Genomic DNA, 18,844 nt, shown 5'->3' on the forward strand with positions numbered 1-18,844 from the left:
CTGCCATACTTCATCTACAAGATGCTCTGCAGCAATTCAAAGCTACTTCAACAACACCTTCCAAATCTGCACCCACCCTACAACCTCTTCTACCCTGAAGAATAAGGGCAGCAGACGCATACACCCTACAACCCAATAAGGGCAGCAGGCGCATACAAACACCATCACCTGCAAGTTCCCCTTTACCATATACCACCCTAATTTGGAACAATATTGCTATTCTTCCCTGCCCAGAGGATCAAATTCCTAAAACTCCATCCCTGACGGTGCTGTGGCTATATCTATACCACAGCATGTGTGGTGGTTCAAGAAGGTGGCTCTCTGTCACCATCTTGAGGCAATTGGGGTTGGGCCATGGCACTGATGCCCTTGAATCGAATAGACCAGCGCAGAAAACATTTGTCTCTTTTGGAAGGCAAAAGTAAACCAGGACAAACAACTGCCTGATGTCAAAATGTGGCACAACTCGAAACCTCAGATCCCAATCAGAAGCAGATTTTGTGGAGCAGTGACTTGATGAATCAGTCAGATTGACGCCGATTCCCACTACATGCTCACTATTCTCCTCTAAGATAGACTGACTTTGGGGATTAACGTGCAGGAATTCTAAAGCTGCACAATTCAGGCCAACACTTCTTCTGCATGCATTTCATTTTAACAAACTGAAATAAATTGTGTTGTCCCATTGTCCCACCTTTGGCCGAGGTATGTGTCCTGTTTGGAAATGTGTGCTCTTCTATCCTGGTGGGTAAACAATTTGCTGAATTTATATCACCATGGATTCAAACTTCATTATCCAATGTGCACTGCCGTAATTTATTGCTAGGCTATGTGCAGCAAATACTGATTTTCTTTTTTTTTGTTTCCCTTTCAGAAATTGAAGCAAAGGATGCTTGTGACTGGCTGAGAGCTGCTGGATTTCCACAGTATTCCCAGCTTTTTGAAGGCAAGTTGTCAGCTCTTTTAGGCATAGACTGCCAGTAGGTTTTGTGCTCTCCCATGTTTGGGGTTGTAACTACTTCCTCCCTTAGTTTTCAGCTCACACAACTGAGGCTGAAATCTACTGAGTGTGATGAGGGTGGGTGGGGGTAGGGTAATCCTATTGCTGTAATAATCCTATTGCTGTAATAACCCTAATTTGCAAAAATAAATACTGGGGAAAATTAATTTTAAATTAATCAATTTTAAGCACCGTCTGTGTTTTTCCCACTCCTGTCCAACAGTTCAAACGGATGATAAATTGGACTTAAAATGAAAGCATAAATCTGGTTGTGCATTTCCTTATTTCAATCATTATCCATCACAGCATTTGACTTGTACGACTATGTACTAAAACTCCCAAGCGGCAAATTATTGCTTCAAAGCCTCAATGTGATTTTAAAATAAGAGTTTCATTATATATCAGAATTCCACGCAATTTAATCACTCCCTTCCATTTCATTCTTCACAGCCTCCCAGTTTCCTATTGATATTGAAGTAGTGAAAAATGATCATGAATTTTTAGACAGGGATGCCACAGAGTCTTTGTGCAGGTAAGATCTTGCTTTAGACCCATCGTTTTAGAATGTAGACTGAGCAGTTATACTCAACACCTAGTTTCTATGGACCATAGCAACGAGCCTAATAACAGATGGCAATTTTAATGGTTAATCTCATCTCTCCCTCCACGATACAAAAAGTGAACCTGGACTAACCAAACAGGAGCTGTTTATTGTTGTAATGGATGCTGAGATGTAGATTGGAAGTTGCAAGGGTGCAGATGTTGTAGATGCAGAATGGCCAAGTATAGCTTATTATATTATCATTTGAAGACGTGTTATTAAAATTTGATATATTTTGGGCAGCACAGTGGCGCAGTGGTTAGCATTACTGCCTCACGGTGCTGAGGTCCCAGGTTCGATCTGGGTCACTGACCGTGTGCAGTTTGCACATTATTCCCGTGTTTGCGTGTGTTTCGTCCCCACAACCCAAAGATGTGCAGGATAGGTGGATTGGCCATGCTAAATTGCCTCTTAATTGGAAAAAATGAATTGTGCACTCTACATTTATATATATATTTTTTAAATTGTTGCATTTTTAAAAAAAAATTTAGAGTACCCAATTAATTTTTTGCAAATAAGGGGCAATTTAGCCTGGCCAATCCACTTACCCTACACATCTTTGGATTGAGGGGGCAAAACCCACTCGAACACGGGGAGAATGTGCAAACTCCACACGGACAGTGACCCAGAGTCGGGGTCGAACCTGGGACCACGGCGCCGTGAGGCAGCAAGGCTAACCAACTGAACCAACGTGCTGCCTGAAAAATTGTTACATTTAGGAGATCTGCCATCCTTACCTGGCCTGGCCTATGGTGGCAATGTGGTTTCCTTTTAACTGTCCTCTGAAATGACCTGGCTTAGTTCAAGGATAATTAGGGATGGACAACAAATTCTGCTATTGCCAATCATACCTAGATCACTTGAAAGAAACAAAGGAAATATTGGGTCAGAGAAAATCTTCTCATTCTGATGATATCAGTACAAAATTACTAAAGTAGCATTATTGTTTCTAAAACTCTAGGACCTTGCAGCACAGAACAAAACCATTTGTTCCATCAGAGTTGTGTGCCAGTTCTTTGAAAGAGATATCTGCCCCATATCTTACCCTGTTTATGCAATAACCAGATTTGCGTGATGATTCTGCAGGTTGGATAGATCAAAACCAAAGATGTACAATGTAAAAAGCTTTGTGTGGCAGAGATCAAGAGAGCAGCTAACATTACAGATTATTTCTCCAATTTGTCCTGAATTAACAGATCTTCAAACTAGGAAAAAATAGTTGGATTACTCTCGTTGCCCAGTTATGAAGAGGTTTCCATTCCTGATCATTGTCCAACAATCCCTGGAGGTTTTCCTTTGAAAACCTTTCCCTGAGTCAGTTGGGCTTCCATGTGATGCTTGCCCTATGATTTGACTATAGAAATCTCAAACAGATGCCCAAGCAATTTCTCCCAAAATGTTGTTCAATTAATGTGAAATTTTCTTTAAATTCTCATTGTTATTTTTATGAGATTAAATGCAACTGTGATAGTACAAATTCCTCCAGCTATTTGTATAAACAACTTTTAAAAATTGAAATAATGGTTCAAGCACTGCTGTGGCATTTCTGGGATTGAATCCAACTCAGAATGACTGTGTGCGATTTTCATCCCCAATCCTGAATGAAATGGGTGCCCGAATTTGCAATTTAGTTCCCTAAAGGCTCAGTCAATGGAACAAACCTACAAACCACTGTGCAAAATTGCCATAAAGATAGCTGATGTAGGAATGCAAAATATCACAGACTGGCAGGAGATATTCTTACGAAACTGAGATTGAAAAGCATTGCAGGAATTTAATATTACAGTTCACCAAGGATATAGTCCATGCTGTAACAGGATTCTAGAAATGTTCTATTCATTAAAGTCAGAAACTAATCCACAATGTATATGATAAATGTAGGATACATAGAACATAGAACATAGAACAGTACAGCACAGAACAGGCCCTTCGGCCCTCGATGTTGTGCCGAGCCATGATCACCCTACTCAAACCCACGTATCCACCCTATACCCGTAACCCAACAACCCCCCACCCCTTAACCTTACTTTTTAGGACACTACGGGCAATTTAGCATGGCCAATCCACCTAACCCGCACATCTTTGGACTGTGGGAGGAAACCGGAGCACCCGGAGGAAACCCACGCACACACAGGGAGGACGTGCAGACTCCGCACAGACAGTGACCCAGCCGGGAATTGAACCTGGGACCCTGGAGCTGTGAAGCATTTATGCTAACCACCATGCTACCGTGCTGCCCCATGTCAAAATCTCTTTGGATGCATAGGTTTGGATTTTGCAATGCTAATGACGTAAAGCTGTCAGCATTCACTATCATAACTGCACTGAAACTTGCATCCCCCTTGGCTTGGCAACATACTTAAACTATCATTGGAAAAGGGAAAAAAAACCACACGACAGAAATCGCTAAGTTGTTGTGATCAGCTTACCTCCTGGTCGGCTGTGATGAGGGGAGGATACGGAACCCCAATGTCCTGGGGGGCAGGGGAGGAAGGGCAGGTGGGAAGACACCCCCAATTCTTAGGTGATCATCAAGAGTCAGCCCCTCTGCTACCCCTGCCCACCACCACCTGAGATTGGAAAAGGTAGAAATGTCTGTTTCCCACTCTCCCCACACCAGCTCCTGCCTGCCTAAAAATTTAGGCTTGCTGGAGAAGGCCCTTAACTGGGCCTCAATAGGTGAATGGGCACTCCAGATCCTGCCTTCCCAACTGAGAAATTGCATTTGAGTTTGGTCGGGTGGGTTCATCCCGTCAAATCAATTTTACGTTCCCTCCCACCTCAGAACCTGCCTTCGGGGGGAGCGTAAAATTCTACCCCTTGGTTCACACAATGAAATACTTGAGAATACATTGCAAAATACCTATGCGAGTTCATAGAATCAGAGAATTTACAGTGCAGAAGGAGGCCATTCGGCCCATCGAGTCTGCACGGGCTCTTGGAAAGAGCACCCTACCCAAGGTCAACACATCCACCCTGGGGGCAGCACGGTGGCCTAGTGGTTAGCACAACCGCCTCACGGCGCTGAGGTCCCAGGTTCGATCCCGGCTCTGGGTCACTGTCCGTGTGGAGTTTGCACGTTCTCCCCGTGTCTGCGTGGGTTTCGCCCCCACAACCCAAAAAATGTGCAGAGTAGGTGGATTGGCCACGCTAAATTGCCCCTTAATTGGAAAAAATAATTGGCTAATCTAAATTTATAGAAAAAAAAAATTTTTAAAAAACACATCCACCCTATCCCCATAACCCAGTAACCCCACCCAACACTAAGGGCAATTTTGGACACTAAGGGCAATTTATCATGGCCAATCCACCTAACCTGCACATCTTTGGATTGGGAGGAAACCGGAGCACCGGGAGGAAACCGGAGCACCCGGAGGAAACCCATGCACACACGGGGAGGATGTGCAGACTCCGCACAGACAGTGACCCAAGCCGGAATCGAACCTGGGCCCTGGAGCTGTGAAGCGATTGTGCTATCCACAATGCTACCGTGCTGCCTAGAGTTGTTCTAGCTACTGAAGCATGGGCCTCGTCTGTAGTCAGATAGGATTTTTCTGTGGAGTAATGTAAAAGCAATTATTATGTAGAGTTTGGATTCCAGAGTGCTGAGCAGCACCCAGAATTTACAGCAGGGAGCTGTGGCAGGATCTGGGATGTAATAGCTAAATTCTGGTTAATTACAGGAAACGACAGGGCTCTGTGGTTAACAGATTAGAGACTGATTCTAAGTGTGATACTATAAATAGTATTGTGCTGCGCAAGGGTTCTGGAAGAGCACTGTTGAGTAGAGATGCATAAATGTGCTTTAAAATGCGCATCTTATTTTTAATCCAGCCATTATTGCACCCACTAATTATCTGTTGCTATGATATAACAGTTTTTGCACATCAATTGCAGTCATGCCCATCGTTGCACACAGAGGACTCTTCAATGGTGGTAATTCATACTTCCGCTTGCTGAACTAGTTTACTTAGATTGTCTGTTTAAAAAATCTAGACTGCTCAGTTGTACGTGATGCACTGGTTAGCACTGCTGCCTCACAGCGCCAAGGACCCGGGTTCGATCCCGGCCCTGGGTCGCTGTTCGTGTGGAGTTTACACATTCTCCCCGTGTCTGAGTGACTCACCCATACAACCCAAAAGGTGCGCAGGGTAGGTGGATTGGCCATGCTAAATTGCCCCTTCACTGGAGAAAAATAAATTGGGTACTCTAAATTTATATCTAAAATAAAAAGACGGCTCAGTTGTCAGATTATAAAATTGACTTTGTGATGAGAAACCACTGATACTAGTATCTTGTGCAGACTGTAATCTTACAGATTAAACTAGCGTACTCCTGTGTCTCTTTAAAAGTAGGCATTTGCAAATATGGGACTATATTTTTCTCCCAATGTTTTGTTGCATCTGAAGATGCCTGCATCATAGGTCTAGATGTCCGTCCCTACAAATTAGATGTAATGGGGAGACCAGGTTTTCCAAATTAAGATGAATGAGTAGCTTTTCTCCTCCATATCTATTCATCATGTAATCCATAACTAACCAGAAATCTTGGTAGGTCAAGATACAAAGCACCTGTATGTAGATTAATTAAATGGACTTCCCTGAAACATGTGTGTGTCCTAAATGGGCACTCTTTAATATTTTTATAGCCTGTATATTAATTAATTTAGATATTTATTCCTTTCAGACGATTGAAAACACTGAACAAATGTGCAATGATGAAATTGGAAATCGGTAGAGAGAGGAGAAAGGTAAGTTTTGTCTTCAAGCATTTTATCTTTTTCACCGAGTGAATGGAAATAAAAATGCTGAGCACAGTATTTTAATTTCTTAAGATATCTGAATGGTCTGTATTTACCAATACATTCTGCACCAGAATGGTATTGATCAGCACTGTATTATTCCATGTGATGAGTTCCCAATCTAAATCTGACCTTTCGCTGGAAGGAAAATCTGAGGGTGGAACAACACAGTGCTCCTATAGTTCAAAAGAGATATGTAATTGATCTGGCCAAAGTTCCTGGGCTATCCTTGCCAATTCGGATTGGGGCATTGCCGTAGTGTGGGATTGGAAAAGGAAGGTCAGAGGTTTCCCTTGAGAGGAAATTTACAAACCAGGTGTTGACCAATTGGTGTTCTGTCCCACTGTGAAGATTCAAACCAGATTAAATCCAGGCTGAACATTTTAAAAAAAACTTCCGGTGACAAATGAAATTGCGCTGGAAGACTCCTCTTCCTCCACAAGTTTCTTAGTCATTGATGCGACCATCAATTCACACGAGAGTTGAAGTGAACAATGGTTTTAATCAGCTAGAACTGTGCCTGCCTGCGACTGCTCTGCACTGAGCCGCCTGCAGGGCAGCAGCTCTATATACCTCCCCCAAGGGGGCGGAGCCAGGGGCAGAGCACACAAGGGCACCAACATGATACAATGCGGTGTAATACAATACAATGGTCCATAGATGGAGCCCACAAGGCAACAACATAGTACAATGCAATACAGTGGTGAATGGTTGCCATAATACATTCACCACAGTCATGTTATTTTTCTTTATTTCTGATGCATTAAATGCATTTATAATGATAATCATCTTTTATTGTCACAAATATGAAGTTACTGTGAAAAGCCCCTAGTCGCCACATTCCGGCGCCTGTTCGTGTAAGCTGGTACAGGAATTGAACTCGCGCTGCTGGCCTTGTTCTGCATTACAAACCAGCTTTCTAGCCCACTGAGCTAAACCAGCTTTCTTAACAAGTTTTCTCATAATATTAAGATGTCTGAATAAGAACTACCACCAAATTGTTGTATTAAAGATGACCAATAATGAGATCTATTTTTAACTACAGAAATCAATATTGACAAATTGTAAGAATTGCTTGCTTACTGTCGAATCCGAAATAGAACAGCATGTTCCTTGGAACACAAAACCTGTTCTTTTCACTTTTAACACTAGGCATTTGGAATTCTTTACTCTCAAATGAATGATAAAACTCCCACAAATGTCTAGAGTCTTAGACGTCTACAGCCGAGAAAACGTCCTTTGGCCCATCACGTCTGCACGTCACAAACAACCATCTAACCGTTCGAATCCCATTTTCCAGCACTTGGCCCATTACCTTGTATGCCTTGGCTTCCCACATCTAAGGCAGTGAGTTCTAGACTCCCATCATTCCCTAGATGAAAAGGTTTTCCCTCCCATCCCCTCTGAACCTCCTGCCACTTAAACCTAAGCCCCCCCCCCTTCCCCGGTCATTGATCCCTCCACAAAGGCTAAACACTTTTTCCTGTCTACTTTAATCCATGCCCCTCACTATTTTAAACATCACAATCATGTTCCCCCTTAATCTTCTCTGCTCCAAGGAAAACAACCCCAGTCTATCCAATCTTTCTTCATAACTAAAACTCTCCAGCCCAGTCAATGTCCCAGCAAATCTCTCCACCCTTTCCAGTGCTATCACATCCCTCCTACAATGAACTGCACACAATAATCTAGCTGTTGCCTAACCAACATTTTATACAGTTCCAGTGTAATCTCCATGCTCTTAACCTGTATGGACATGATCTATTGGCCACGTTGCACCCCAATGGGTGCGCAATGTGCCGGTAGATGCCAAGTGAAGCCTTCCGTGGGGTTCCCATCAGCCACGATGCCTGGTGGGATCTATCAAGTCCCACAATGAGTTGGGATCAAGAACATGCCCACAATTGGCGGGACCAAGCCGTACTTGCATATGTAGGCCTTAAATCTACTTGAGGCCTAATTACCCCCATGGAGGTCACAACTGGGCACCGTTCAGTACTGGACCGCACAAATGTGGAGCGGGCGAATGGCACCTTGGGGGTCTCGCAGATGATCAGAGGTCCCTGGGTGGCCAGGGACAGTTCAGGGTGTCTCCCTGATGCTCCCCCTCGAATGTGGGTACCTTAGCACTGCCAGGCTAGCACCTTGGCACTGCCACTTTGGCACTGCCAAGGTATCCGGGTGGCACTGGCAGGAGTGGTGTCAGAGTGACAGTGCAAAGGTGCCTGGGTGGCAATGCCATGGAATAGTGCCCTAGGGAGGCCATGGTAATGATAGGAGGGTGGGAGTTGCAGGGCAAGTAGGAAATGGGCCTCTGGGAATTTAGGGGTTGACGGGTGGGGGTCCTGGAAGAGGGGGCTGTAAGGGGGCCTGGGGGGCATGAAGAGGGAAGGCCCCCAGGGACCCCATAGTGGGTCATGCCCATGTGTGTGGGGGTGACATTGCCCATGGGTGGGGCATGGGGGACCCAGAAGCTCACTTAGAGATTGGGGCACCTATCAAAATAGCCACCCGATCCAAGTTCAGCTCCCCAGTGATGAAAAATATTAAGCGCCAACTAAACCGGTGAGAAACTGCCTGGGACCCAAAATAGTGACTAAGGGCATGATGAATGGCCACATTGTGCCTGAAAAGCAGCTCACTGCAGTGCAGCATGGCCGATAGAAGCCGGGTGACCCTGTTCCCATTATCTACCCGTCTCGCAAAGCCTCACCAGATCTAACTTTTCGGCAAATCTGCATATAAAAGCGATACAGCTCGTCTCACTTCAATGTGCAGCTTCCTAAGGTGCCTGAGGCATTAGGATCTATCCCCTTCGCCTAGGAGACCTCGGGGGAGCGCCGTTCAGTACTGGTCACCACAAACGTGTACCAGACGGAACGGCGCTCTCCAGGGGATCAGAGGCCCCCAGGTACATGCCCTTTGGGCAGGGTGACACCCTGGCACTGGTGCAAGCCTGGCAATGCCTGGCTGCCCAGTGGTACTGGCAAGGGCACTGCCAGGGTGCCAGATTGGCAGTGCCAAGCTGAAATATTTTGTGCGGTGCCAATCGGGCCGGGGTACCCTGCGCGGGTGTTGGGGAGGTGCAAGGGGAGCTAGGGACCTTTTTCCATAGTGCGTTGGGGCTTGAGGTGTGGCCAAGGCTCGTTTCGGGTCCTCCAGAGATCGGGAGGCCATTGTTAAATGTCGCTACACTGAGGAGTTCCGTCGAGCGGAGCTTCAGTGCAGAAAGCAGTGCTAGGCGCAGCTTCGCCCATGCATTCTCCACTGAGGCCCCATATCTAACCCTGCTGCCGTTTTATAGTGTTGTGTTTCTCGCCTCTGCAGGCGCTGGGAAACACATGGCTAAACGCACTTGCTATTGGACTTTATTCCCTTTTAGTAAAATCGTGCCCACAGAAACTTTTCTGCTAAATCGTGTCCTATGCCTTGGCTAATAAAGGCAAGTATACCATATGCCTTCTTACCCACTGTATCCACTTGCTCTGCTACCTTAAGAGACCAAAAGACGTGCACACCCAAGGTCCCTCTGATCCTCGGTGCTTCCCAGGGTCCTGCTGTTTAACATGTACTCCCTTGCCTTGTTTGTCCTGCCTAAGCACATCACCTTGCACTTATCCGGATTGAATTCAATTTGCCGCTGATCAACCCACCTGACCAGTTTGTCTATATCCTCCTGTAATCTACCCTTCTCACTATTTACCACCCCATGAACTTATTTACTCTTACATTCATGTCTCAATCATTTATATAAACCACAAACAGCAAGGGCCCCAAGCTGATCCCTACGTGACCCCCACTGAACACAGCCTTCCAGTCAGAATTACCCTCTGCTTCCTGCCACTCAGCCAATTCTGGATCCAATGCCAAATTTCCTTTGATCCCATGAATTCTTAACTTTGCTTTCTATCTCCCATGTGGGATCTTATCAAAGACGTTGCTGAAATCCACTTGCTGAAGTCCAAGTAGACTATGTCAAATGCATTGCCTTCATCTACCCATCTGATCACCACTTTGAAAAATTCAATCAAGTTGGTCAGACACGACCTCCCATTGACAAAACTATGCTGACTGTTCTTGATTAATCCCTGCATCTCCAAATGCAGATTACGTCTGTCTCTCAGAATTGCTTTCGATAGTTTCCTCACCACTTGAGGTTAAACTGACAGGCCTGTAGTTTCCTGGTTTTTCCCTTCCTCCCTTCTTGTACCAAGTTGTCTATCCTCCAGTCCTCTGGCACCTCTCCTGTGGCCAGAGAGGACTTGAAACTTATCACCAGTGCCTCTACTATTTCCTCCCTTGTCTCACTCAGATTTCTATACCCACACCACCCCTCTCATGAGTGAACACTGAAGCAAAGTATTCATTTCATACCCTACCTACGTCCTCTGGTTCCACACACAAATATCACTGGGATCCTTAATGGGCCCTACTCTCTCCTTAGATATGCTTTTACCCTTAATAGACTTTCAATTTGATTTGATGTATTTACTGTCACATGTACCGAGGTATAGTGAAAAATATTGTTTTGCTTACAGTCCTGGTATACTGTTCCATACATAAACACATAGCACATACTATAATAATTATAGAACATACTATTATAATGAATACTTATAGAACATGCTATAATAATCAATTACAGAACCTGCTGCAAGAATTAATAATTATAGACCATACTATAATAATGAATAATTATAGAATGTGCTATAATAATGTATGACTATAAAACATGCTATAATAATTATAGAATGTGCTATAATAATTATAAACTATACTATAATAATTACTAATTATAGACCATACTATCATAATTAATAACTATAGAATGTGAAATAATAATGAATAACTATAAAACATGCTTTAATAATTATAGAATGTGCTATAATAATTACAGACTATACAATAGTAATTAGTAATTATAGACCATACTATAATAATTAATAACTATAGAATGTGCTATAATATATAACTATAAAGCATGCTACAATAATTAATAATTATAGAATGTGCTGTAATAATTATAGACCATACTATCATAATTAATAACAATAGAATGTGATATAATAATGAATAACTATAAAACATGCTACAATAATGAATAATGATAGAATGTGCTATAATAATTATAGACGATACTATAGTAATTACTAATTATAGACCGTACTATAATAATTAATAATGATAGAATGTGCTATAATAATTATAGACTATACTATAGTAATTACTAATTATAGACCATATTATAATAGAATGTGCTATAATAATTATAGACTATACTATAGTAATTACTAATTATAGACCATACTATAATAATTAATAACTATAGAATGTGCTATAATAATTATAGACCATACTATAATAATTACTAATTATAGACCATACTATAATAATTACTAATTATAGACCATACAATCATAATTAATAACTATAGAATATGCTATAATAATGAATAACTATAAAACATGATATAATAATTATAAACCATGCTATAATAATTAAGAACTATAGAACATGCTGTAATAATAAATAATTATAGAACATACTGTAATAATTATAGAGTGCTATAAAAATTCTAGAACATACTATAATAATTAAAACAACTTGGGGTTTTCCTTTATTTTACCCGCTAGTATCCTTTCATGTCCACTTTTTTCTTTCCTGATTTCCTTTTTAAGTTCACTTTTACCCATCCCAAATGCCTCTCGGGCTTCTGTTGTTTTGAGCCCTTGATATCAGCTATAATCCTCCCCTTTTTCTCCTTATCCAATGCTGTATCTCTTGATATCCACGGTTCACTGGATTTGTTGGTCCCACCCTTTTTCATTTGGCCCTGTACTCTCCCTATTTCCTTCTGAATGTGACCCATTGTTCTGTCACAGATTTACCTAAAAGTGTCTGCGCCCAATCCACTCTGGCCAAATCATATCTGATCTTATTAAAATCGGCCTTCCCCCAATTTAGAACTTTGATCTCAGGCTCATCTTTGTCCTTTTCCACAACTATCTTGAATCTAATGGAGTTATGATCACTGTCTGCAAAATACGCCCCCACTGATATTTCAACCATTTGCCTAGCTTAGTTACCTAAAATTAAGTCCAGGTCTGCTCCTTTTCTTGTGGGACCTTCTACGTACTGGCTTACAAAGTTCTCTAGGATGCTTTTACCTATTAGCTTAAAACGTTCACCAGGTTGCATTTCTGGAATTCCGTGCTCTCTACACCTTTTACACTATGCCTGCCCCAATGTTGGGGCAAGTTGAAATCCTCCACTATCACTACCCTATTACCTTTGCAATTCTCTACATATCTGCTCTTCGATTTCTCTCAGAGATTGTTAGGAAGCCTATGGTACACTCCCAGCAATGTGATTGCTCCTTTTTGGTTTTTAACTTCTACCCATATGGCTTCAGCTGAAAAGTCTTCAAAGATATGGCCCCTCCTTATTGCTGTAACTAATTCCCTGATTAAAATTGCGACACCCTCTCCTCTTTTACCTCCTTCCTTTCACTCGCCTGAAGATCCTGTATCCTGAAATATTGAGCTGCCAATCCTGCCCCTCTCAACCATGTCTTAGTGATAGCAGTGACCCCCTGTTTTAATTTGTACATTCACCTTATTTGCCTTGTTCATCCTTGCATTCAAATAAACACCATCCAATCTTGCCAAACTCCCCTGTGACTTAATTGATCTAGAAAGTTATGCCTGCCTGATGCACTTGATGTCTCTCAAACTTTGGCTGTGTATCTATCCCTGCTGAACCTTCTCTCGGGATCCCAGCCCCCTGTCAAGTTAGTTTACACCCTCCCAACAGCACTAGCAAACCTCCCTGCAAGGCTCTGGTCCCATTTTGATTCGGGTAGAAACCATCCACCTTGTGCAGGTCCCAATGTCCCAGAAATCTACAGCCCTCTCTCCTGCATGAAGTGCACACGACGCTGTGACTTTTAGAATGATTGGACTCTACAGTAAAGATTGAAAATAATAGCAATTCCTTTTCAATACATAAATTAGACCAGCCAATATAATTGATCTCCAAATAAGAATGATTTACTAGCAAGCAAGATGCACCTTGACTGCCTAAGTCCCTTTAAGATGCTTTGTATGCACAAAGGCTCGACTTCATTTTGATTCTTTGAGAGCTTCAAATCATACAAATCTTCCAAAGTAAAAGCAATACCCAACAATTATTTCATTTAAATGACATGGTTGAGAAAATGGCTAGCCTACTTGTTTGGTTGTTATATTACAGGGTGCACTATCTATGCAATTCATATTGCAAGTGAATTATTAACGGATTTCCACCACTCCAAAAATCCCTTATTTTAATTGTTTCTTGCTTCAGCTCCCATTATCATCCTAGGCTGTCATCGCAACCTGTCAGGATGTGTGACACGTTGCATTTTTCAGACCTTGAGCTCGGGTTTCATTACTAGAACTAACTGACTTCTGTTTTTATAATGCTACCCACCTCCTCCTCCTCCTCCACTTCCAAATGCCATGTCTTCATCATCCAGGGTCTCCCAGTTGACTACCCCACTCCCACCTCAGTTCTTTAAATGTTACAAATCAAACCCTCAGCCGCACCAACATCCTCAGTCCAACACCCTCAACATTTCTGCCGCCTCCTGGTACCGCATGCCTCAACATACTGATGTTTGAATTCTTGTTTCAAATCTCTCCATCACCTCATCTTGCCGGATACTGATTTCATGATCCCAGCATGCACTGCCCACTCCTCTAACACAGAATTACTTATCCCTCACTCCCTCTGTTTCACCATCAGTTGGTTATCCGCCATTCATCTCTACCCTGCTGAAACACGCTACCCAGGTTCTGTTAGTCTTGTCACCTTCCTCCCTGCTAAAAAGTAACATTCTAAACTATCCTTCTCCACCATGCCTTTTGAAATTTCCTTCCAACCTCTCCCTTTTCTCTTTATCCCACAGTATCATTTTTCCTTCTTTGAAAGTGTTCTAGTTGAACTAGACTAGATAAATACAAGTTATTATTGGATTTGTGATTTATGTATCTTGGGGAGATGTTCGCATTGTGGTACTGTCATTGGACAATGGCCTGGGGGGAGAGGTTCAAATCCCACCATGGCAGCTGGTGGAATTTGTAATGTTCTTGTCAGGTCGCTTTATTTATTACAAGAACACTGGTAGTTAACTTTAACTGTCGGTAAACTATATACAAGAGAACAGATGCAAAAAACATTAAAATCATGCGCAAGCAGCCTCTTTGACTTCCTTTTGTCAGTCTGAGGGATCAGCTGACACACCATTTACTTATATACTAGTGCGATTCCTAATGATATCACTACAGAATTAATTAATAAAGCCTGGAATTAAAAGGTAGTCTCAATAATGGTAATCAAGAAACTATAGTCAATTGTCATAATGAAAAGAGATCTGGTCCACTGATGTCCTTTAGGAAAGGAAATCTGTCACCCTTACCTGGTTTGCCTGAGATGTGACTCCAGACCCACAGCAATGTGGTTGACTCTTAACTGCCCTCTGACATGGCTGAAGAAGCCATTTTGGAGCTGCAATTGAGGAAGGACAGAAAATGTTGGCCTTGCCAACGATGCCGATTTCATGATTTTATTTTAATGCACACAATTATTTTTTTAAGCCTTTTTTGATGATAACCTGTTCACTGCCAGCCTAATGATGCTAGCATATTACATGGGAAGGAATTCAAAAGTTCACATTTGTTCCTGAGTCTTTGCACAAAAATCAATGCTTGCTTTTGTCTTTTATTTTTTCGCATTCAGAGTGATGATTTTGAAGATGAAGAGCCTTGTGCCATCAGCAGCAAATGGACTTTTCAAAGGGACAACAAGCGGTGGTCTCGTGTGGAGGCGTTAGATCTTTTCCATCCAGAAAGTGTCTCGTTGCCCGGTAGCCCATGTTTGAAGAGCATCAACAGCGATGATATATTCCCGGAGCTGGGGGAGAAGCAAGAAGTGTCGTCAATTCACAGTAGCAGCAGTGGCAGCGATAGCATCGGCTTACCAAAAAACTCTGAAGCCCACATTACGGATTTTGAAACTAGTCGAAGTTCCTCCAGATGCTCATCGATTAAATTGCCATCTGCAGACTCCTCCTTCAGTGGCCCACCATCCCCCAACGAGCTCTCGGGTTTTAGTGTTGATGAAAAGGTCACAGAAAAGTGCTCCAAGACGAAGGGAAAGGGTCTGTTAAAGAAAATGGAAAGGCTTCGATTAAGAAGTTCAAGTCAGAAAAAAAGCAGTCAAGCAAAAATTAGGCCATTCATCAGTGCGCCTGTGCTTCAAGAAGGGTTTGATGAAGAAAAATTGAGAAATCTCAATTGTGTTGACATTGCTGAACTTGACGAGACCATTCTTAGACAAAACCCATCATGCTCCTCCCAAACCTGCAGCAGTAGTAGTCAGTCGGAGAACAGCAGTGCAGTAAGCACGCCAAGCCCCGTCCTTCGAACGCGGAACCAAACCTTAGGTAGAAAACGAGGTGGAATGTTCATGGAGAATTTTAATTCAGCCGCTCCACCACCTTGCAGGAACATTGGCCAACAGAACTATGTGAACGAGAAAGGTCAACACGACCATCTTTTTCACATTCCACAAGGTCACAAACCAGGAACATTTCCTAAAGCACTTCAGCACGGTATTTTGGCACCAATCGACAACACGTCAGTAAACTGGAGAACTGGCAGTTTCCATGGTTATCGTCGGAGTAGATTTGGGAGAGACAGTAGGGTGAGCAGTTCAAAGGAGATAGACTGTGAGCCCATCTCCCATAATTTGTTAGACAACCGAATGAGCATTTATGACAATGTCCCTGGGGTCCTTGTTCACTTGAACAATGGAGAGGTAACCAATGCAGCAGATGATGATGTGTTTGCAGAACTGGATGATGTCATGGAGCATGTGAATGGCCTCCAAAGACTAGTGAACAAATGGACAGAAAAGTTTTCTGATGGAGAATCAGATTCCGCAAATGACTCAACATCTCCTTATCCATCTTCTCCAAAGGACATTCATCTGGAGATAGATAAACACCTTGAATGTGTTAATGAAGGGGCACCAACTAATAATCTGGATATTGCTGAAAAGTCTGTCAATGTATTGGACCCATCAGTAGTCAATTATGACTCTGGAATTTGCACATCTTTAATGCACACTAACAGGTATGTAAACCTATTGATCTTTATTCCTGGAGGAGGAATTGCATGAAGGGCCTGAAGCATTTTACACAGTTTTTACCATATTGTAAATAACATTTGCTGCAGCCATTACTGTTATGAGGGCATAGTTCAACCAATGTGACCACTTTAAATATATAGGGCTGTTGCGTGCTTAACTCCCTTGCACAATCTGCATTCAGTTATTAGCCAATTTACTCTCTCTGCAAATGCAAGTGAAGAACTAAATTATGATTTGGGCCACTTACCTGCACTGAAATAAGACTGATACACTGAGTACACTGTTACCATTTATATTGGGTTCAATATCAAATAGTGTCACGATAGTGGGCGCTACTCAGTGGTCTCGTTCGCTTGAGCTAGAGTGTGATAAGGTCGGTGAATAGTGGGACGGGCAAAAACCAGAACGACGTCGGGCTGCAAACCGTTTGCGATCCAACTGGCCCACTCCCTTAAACGAAATCGGGATCCTGCCGTAGAGTGGCGAGAAACCAGTAATCGCTACTTAAGCCCGATTTCCATACAATTAACGGGAGCCAACTCTTATCCAACAATCTCCCGTGATCCAGCGGTTTCCCCTGCAAGTGGCCACCCTGGCGCCAATTAATACTCCTTTTTTAAAATGTGAACCTGGCGGAAGGGCTGAGGGACCCTAGGAGGTGAATAGCCATCTTCGCTCATAGGCCACGAGCCCGGAGCACTGGCCTTGTTGCACATCGGGGCTTGGGTGGGGGGGGGGGGGGGGGGGGGGGCAGGCAAACATATGCGGATCCTCCATGCCAACCCCTGGACCATGTGCACCCATTCCGGGGGCAGCCCTAGTCCCTGCCTGACTGCCCCACTGACCGAGGAGGCCCTTGCCGTGAGGATGAAGGCTATTGCAAACAGCAAATTAGCAATCGTAGTTAAATGAGCACTTCTCACATATCCCAAGTGGATCCCTGTGGGTGGGTGTGCCATGTAGCATGTGGGGCTTGTTGCCTAACATCCCAATCACACCTTGGTGGCCTCTGCTTGGGAAGCAGCACCACAGACATGGCAGACAACATCCGAGCAGCCAGGGGATGGGCCCCAGCCCCGGGCACATGTCCGTGGCTGGGGTTTTGGGACTTTTTTTCGGGTGTCTGGGGTGCAATGTGTGTGGTTCGGTGAGCAGGGCACCCCGTCCCCACTGCATCCGGGTGTGCATGGACAGGGCGTTTTGCGAGAGGGAGGGAGTGCCAAGGCCACATGTCTGGGGGATGGGGGTATGGTATGGTGGTCGACCCGCATCGTGGAACAAAGAGTCAGAGGCTTCATACTGATTGAGGTGAGGGTTTATTCATTTGTCTCGGACACTCCTGATGGTGCAATCCCATTCTCCCCACCCTTTAACCCCCCCCCTTCCTTCCATATGCCTTCTCAGTGATCTTTAGCATGATTCGCCTTCCTTGCTCTACCTCCTCCTCTAGGTGCATCCCCAGGATGCACATCAGAGGTGAAGGCAGCCGGCTGCTTACCTTGTCCCTTGGTCTTTGATGCCCCTGGTGGGCGTCCTCTGGGGCCAGAAGGCCCCGGTGCAGTTCGTGGCACATGCACAGCCACGCTGCCCTTTCCGGGTGCTGACTGCGAGGCGTGGCATCATCAGAGGGGTGGAACTCGGGGGAACTGGTGGCCACAGTCGCCAGTCCATTGGCTGGGTCCGGGTTGTCATCCAGCACCCTCTCCTCCCTGACGGTGCCCATAGGGCCCTTGGTGTTCATCTCAGAATGGAGAGGCAGCTGGTTCGAGACCTGGCTGCTCCGGCGTCATCTGGCCCTGCCAGCTCCCCAATGTCTGCACCGTGGTGTCAACGCCCTCAGTGATGCTCCTCAGTGACTGAGCCACGCTCTGCAATGCCCCGGCAATGCCCAGCTGCGACCTGTGACGAGCTCCGCAGCACCTTGGCTATTCCTATCAGAGATTGGGGCATGTCCCACAGCGCCTCATCAAAGTCAGCCTGGGTCAGGTCCCCCAGCGAGTCGGACAGTCGACTGAGGCCCTCAGCCATGGCCATCACCATGGCCATCTACTAATGACGACGACATCGTGCACCAGGCTCTCCACTGCAGTCGCCACCCAGCCGTGTTGGGCTCGATGCCACACATTGCCGATTGTTATCTCCTACGCTCGTAGCCTCTGGGACTCCTCCAATCGGCTATGGGCCTGCTGGAGTGTCGTGACATCCCCCTCTGAATATCTCGGCCCCACCCTAACATTTGCATCTGCGCCCG

General features: G+C 44.2%; 1 protein-coding gene across 5 annotated transcripts in view; it reads left to right on the top strand.

The window, feature by feature from the left end:
- si:dkeyp-23e4.3 (rho GTPase-activating protein 7) overlaps positions 1–18,844 on the top strand; it is a 206,259-nt gene that overhangs the window by 160,592 nt on the left and 26,823 nt on the right. For 4 of the 5 annotated variants that reach the window (XM_038796042.1, XM_038796044.1, XM_038796045.1 and 1 more), the window contains exons 2-5: positions 875–946; positions 1,451–1,532; positions 6,288–6,351; positions 15,181–16,577. In XM_038796042.1, coding sequence (XP_038651970.1) covers positions 875–946; positions 1,451–1,532; positions 6,288–6,351; positions 15,181–16,577 — 1,615 coding nt within the window. The remainder of the gene's footprint in view (positions 1–874; positions 947–1,450; positions 1,533–6,287; positions 6,352–15,180; positions 16,578–18,844) is intronic. The other variant, XM_038796046.1, reaches the window with a different exon arrangement.

Source organism: Scyliorhinus canicula, chromosome 4 (assembly GCF_902713615.1).
Source record: "Scyliorhinus canicula chromosome 4, sScyCan1.1, whole genome shotgun sequence".
In the NCBI taxonomy this organism is placed as follows: Eukaryota; Metazoa; Chordata; class Chondrichthyes; order Carcharhiniformes; family Scyliorhinidae; genus Scyliorhinus; species Scyliorhinus canicula.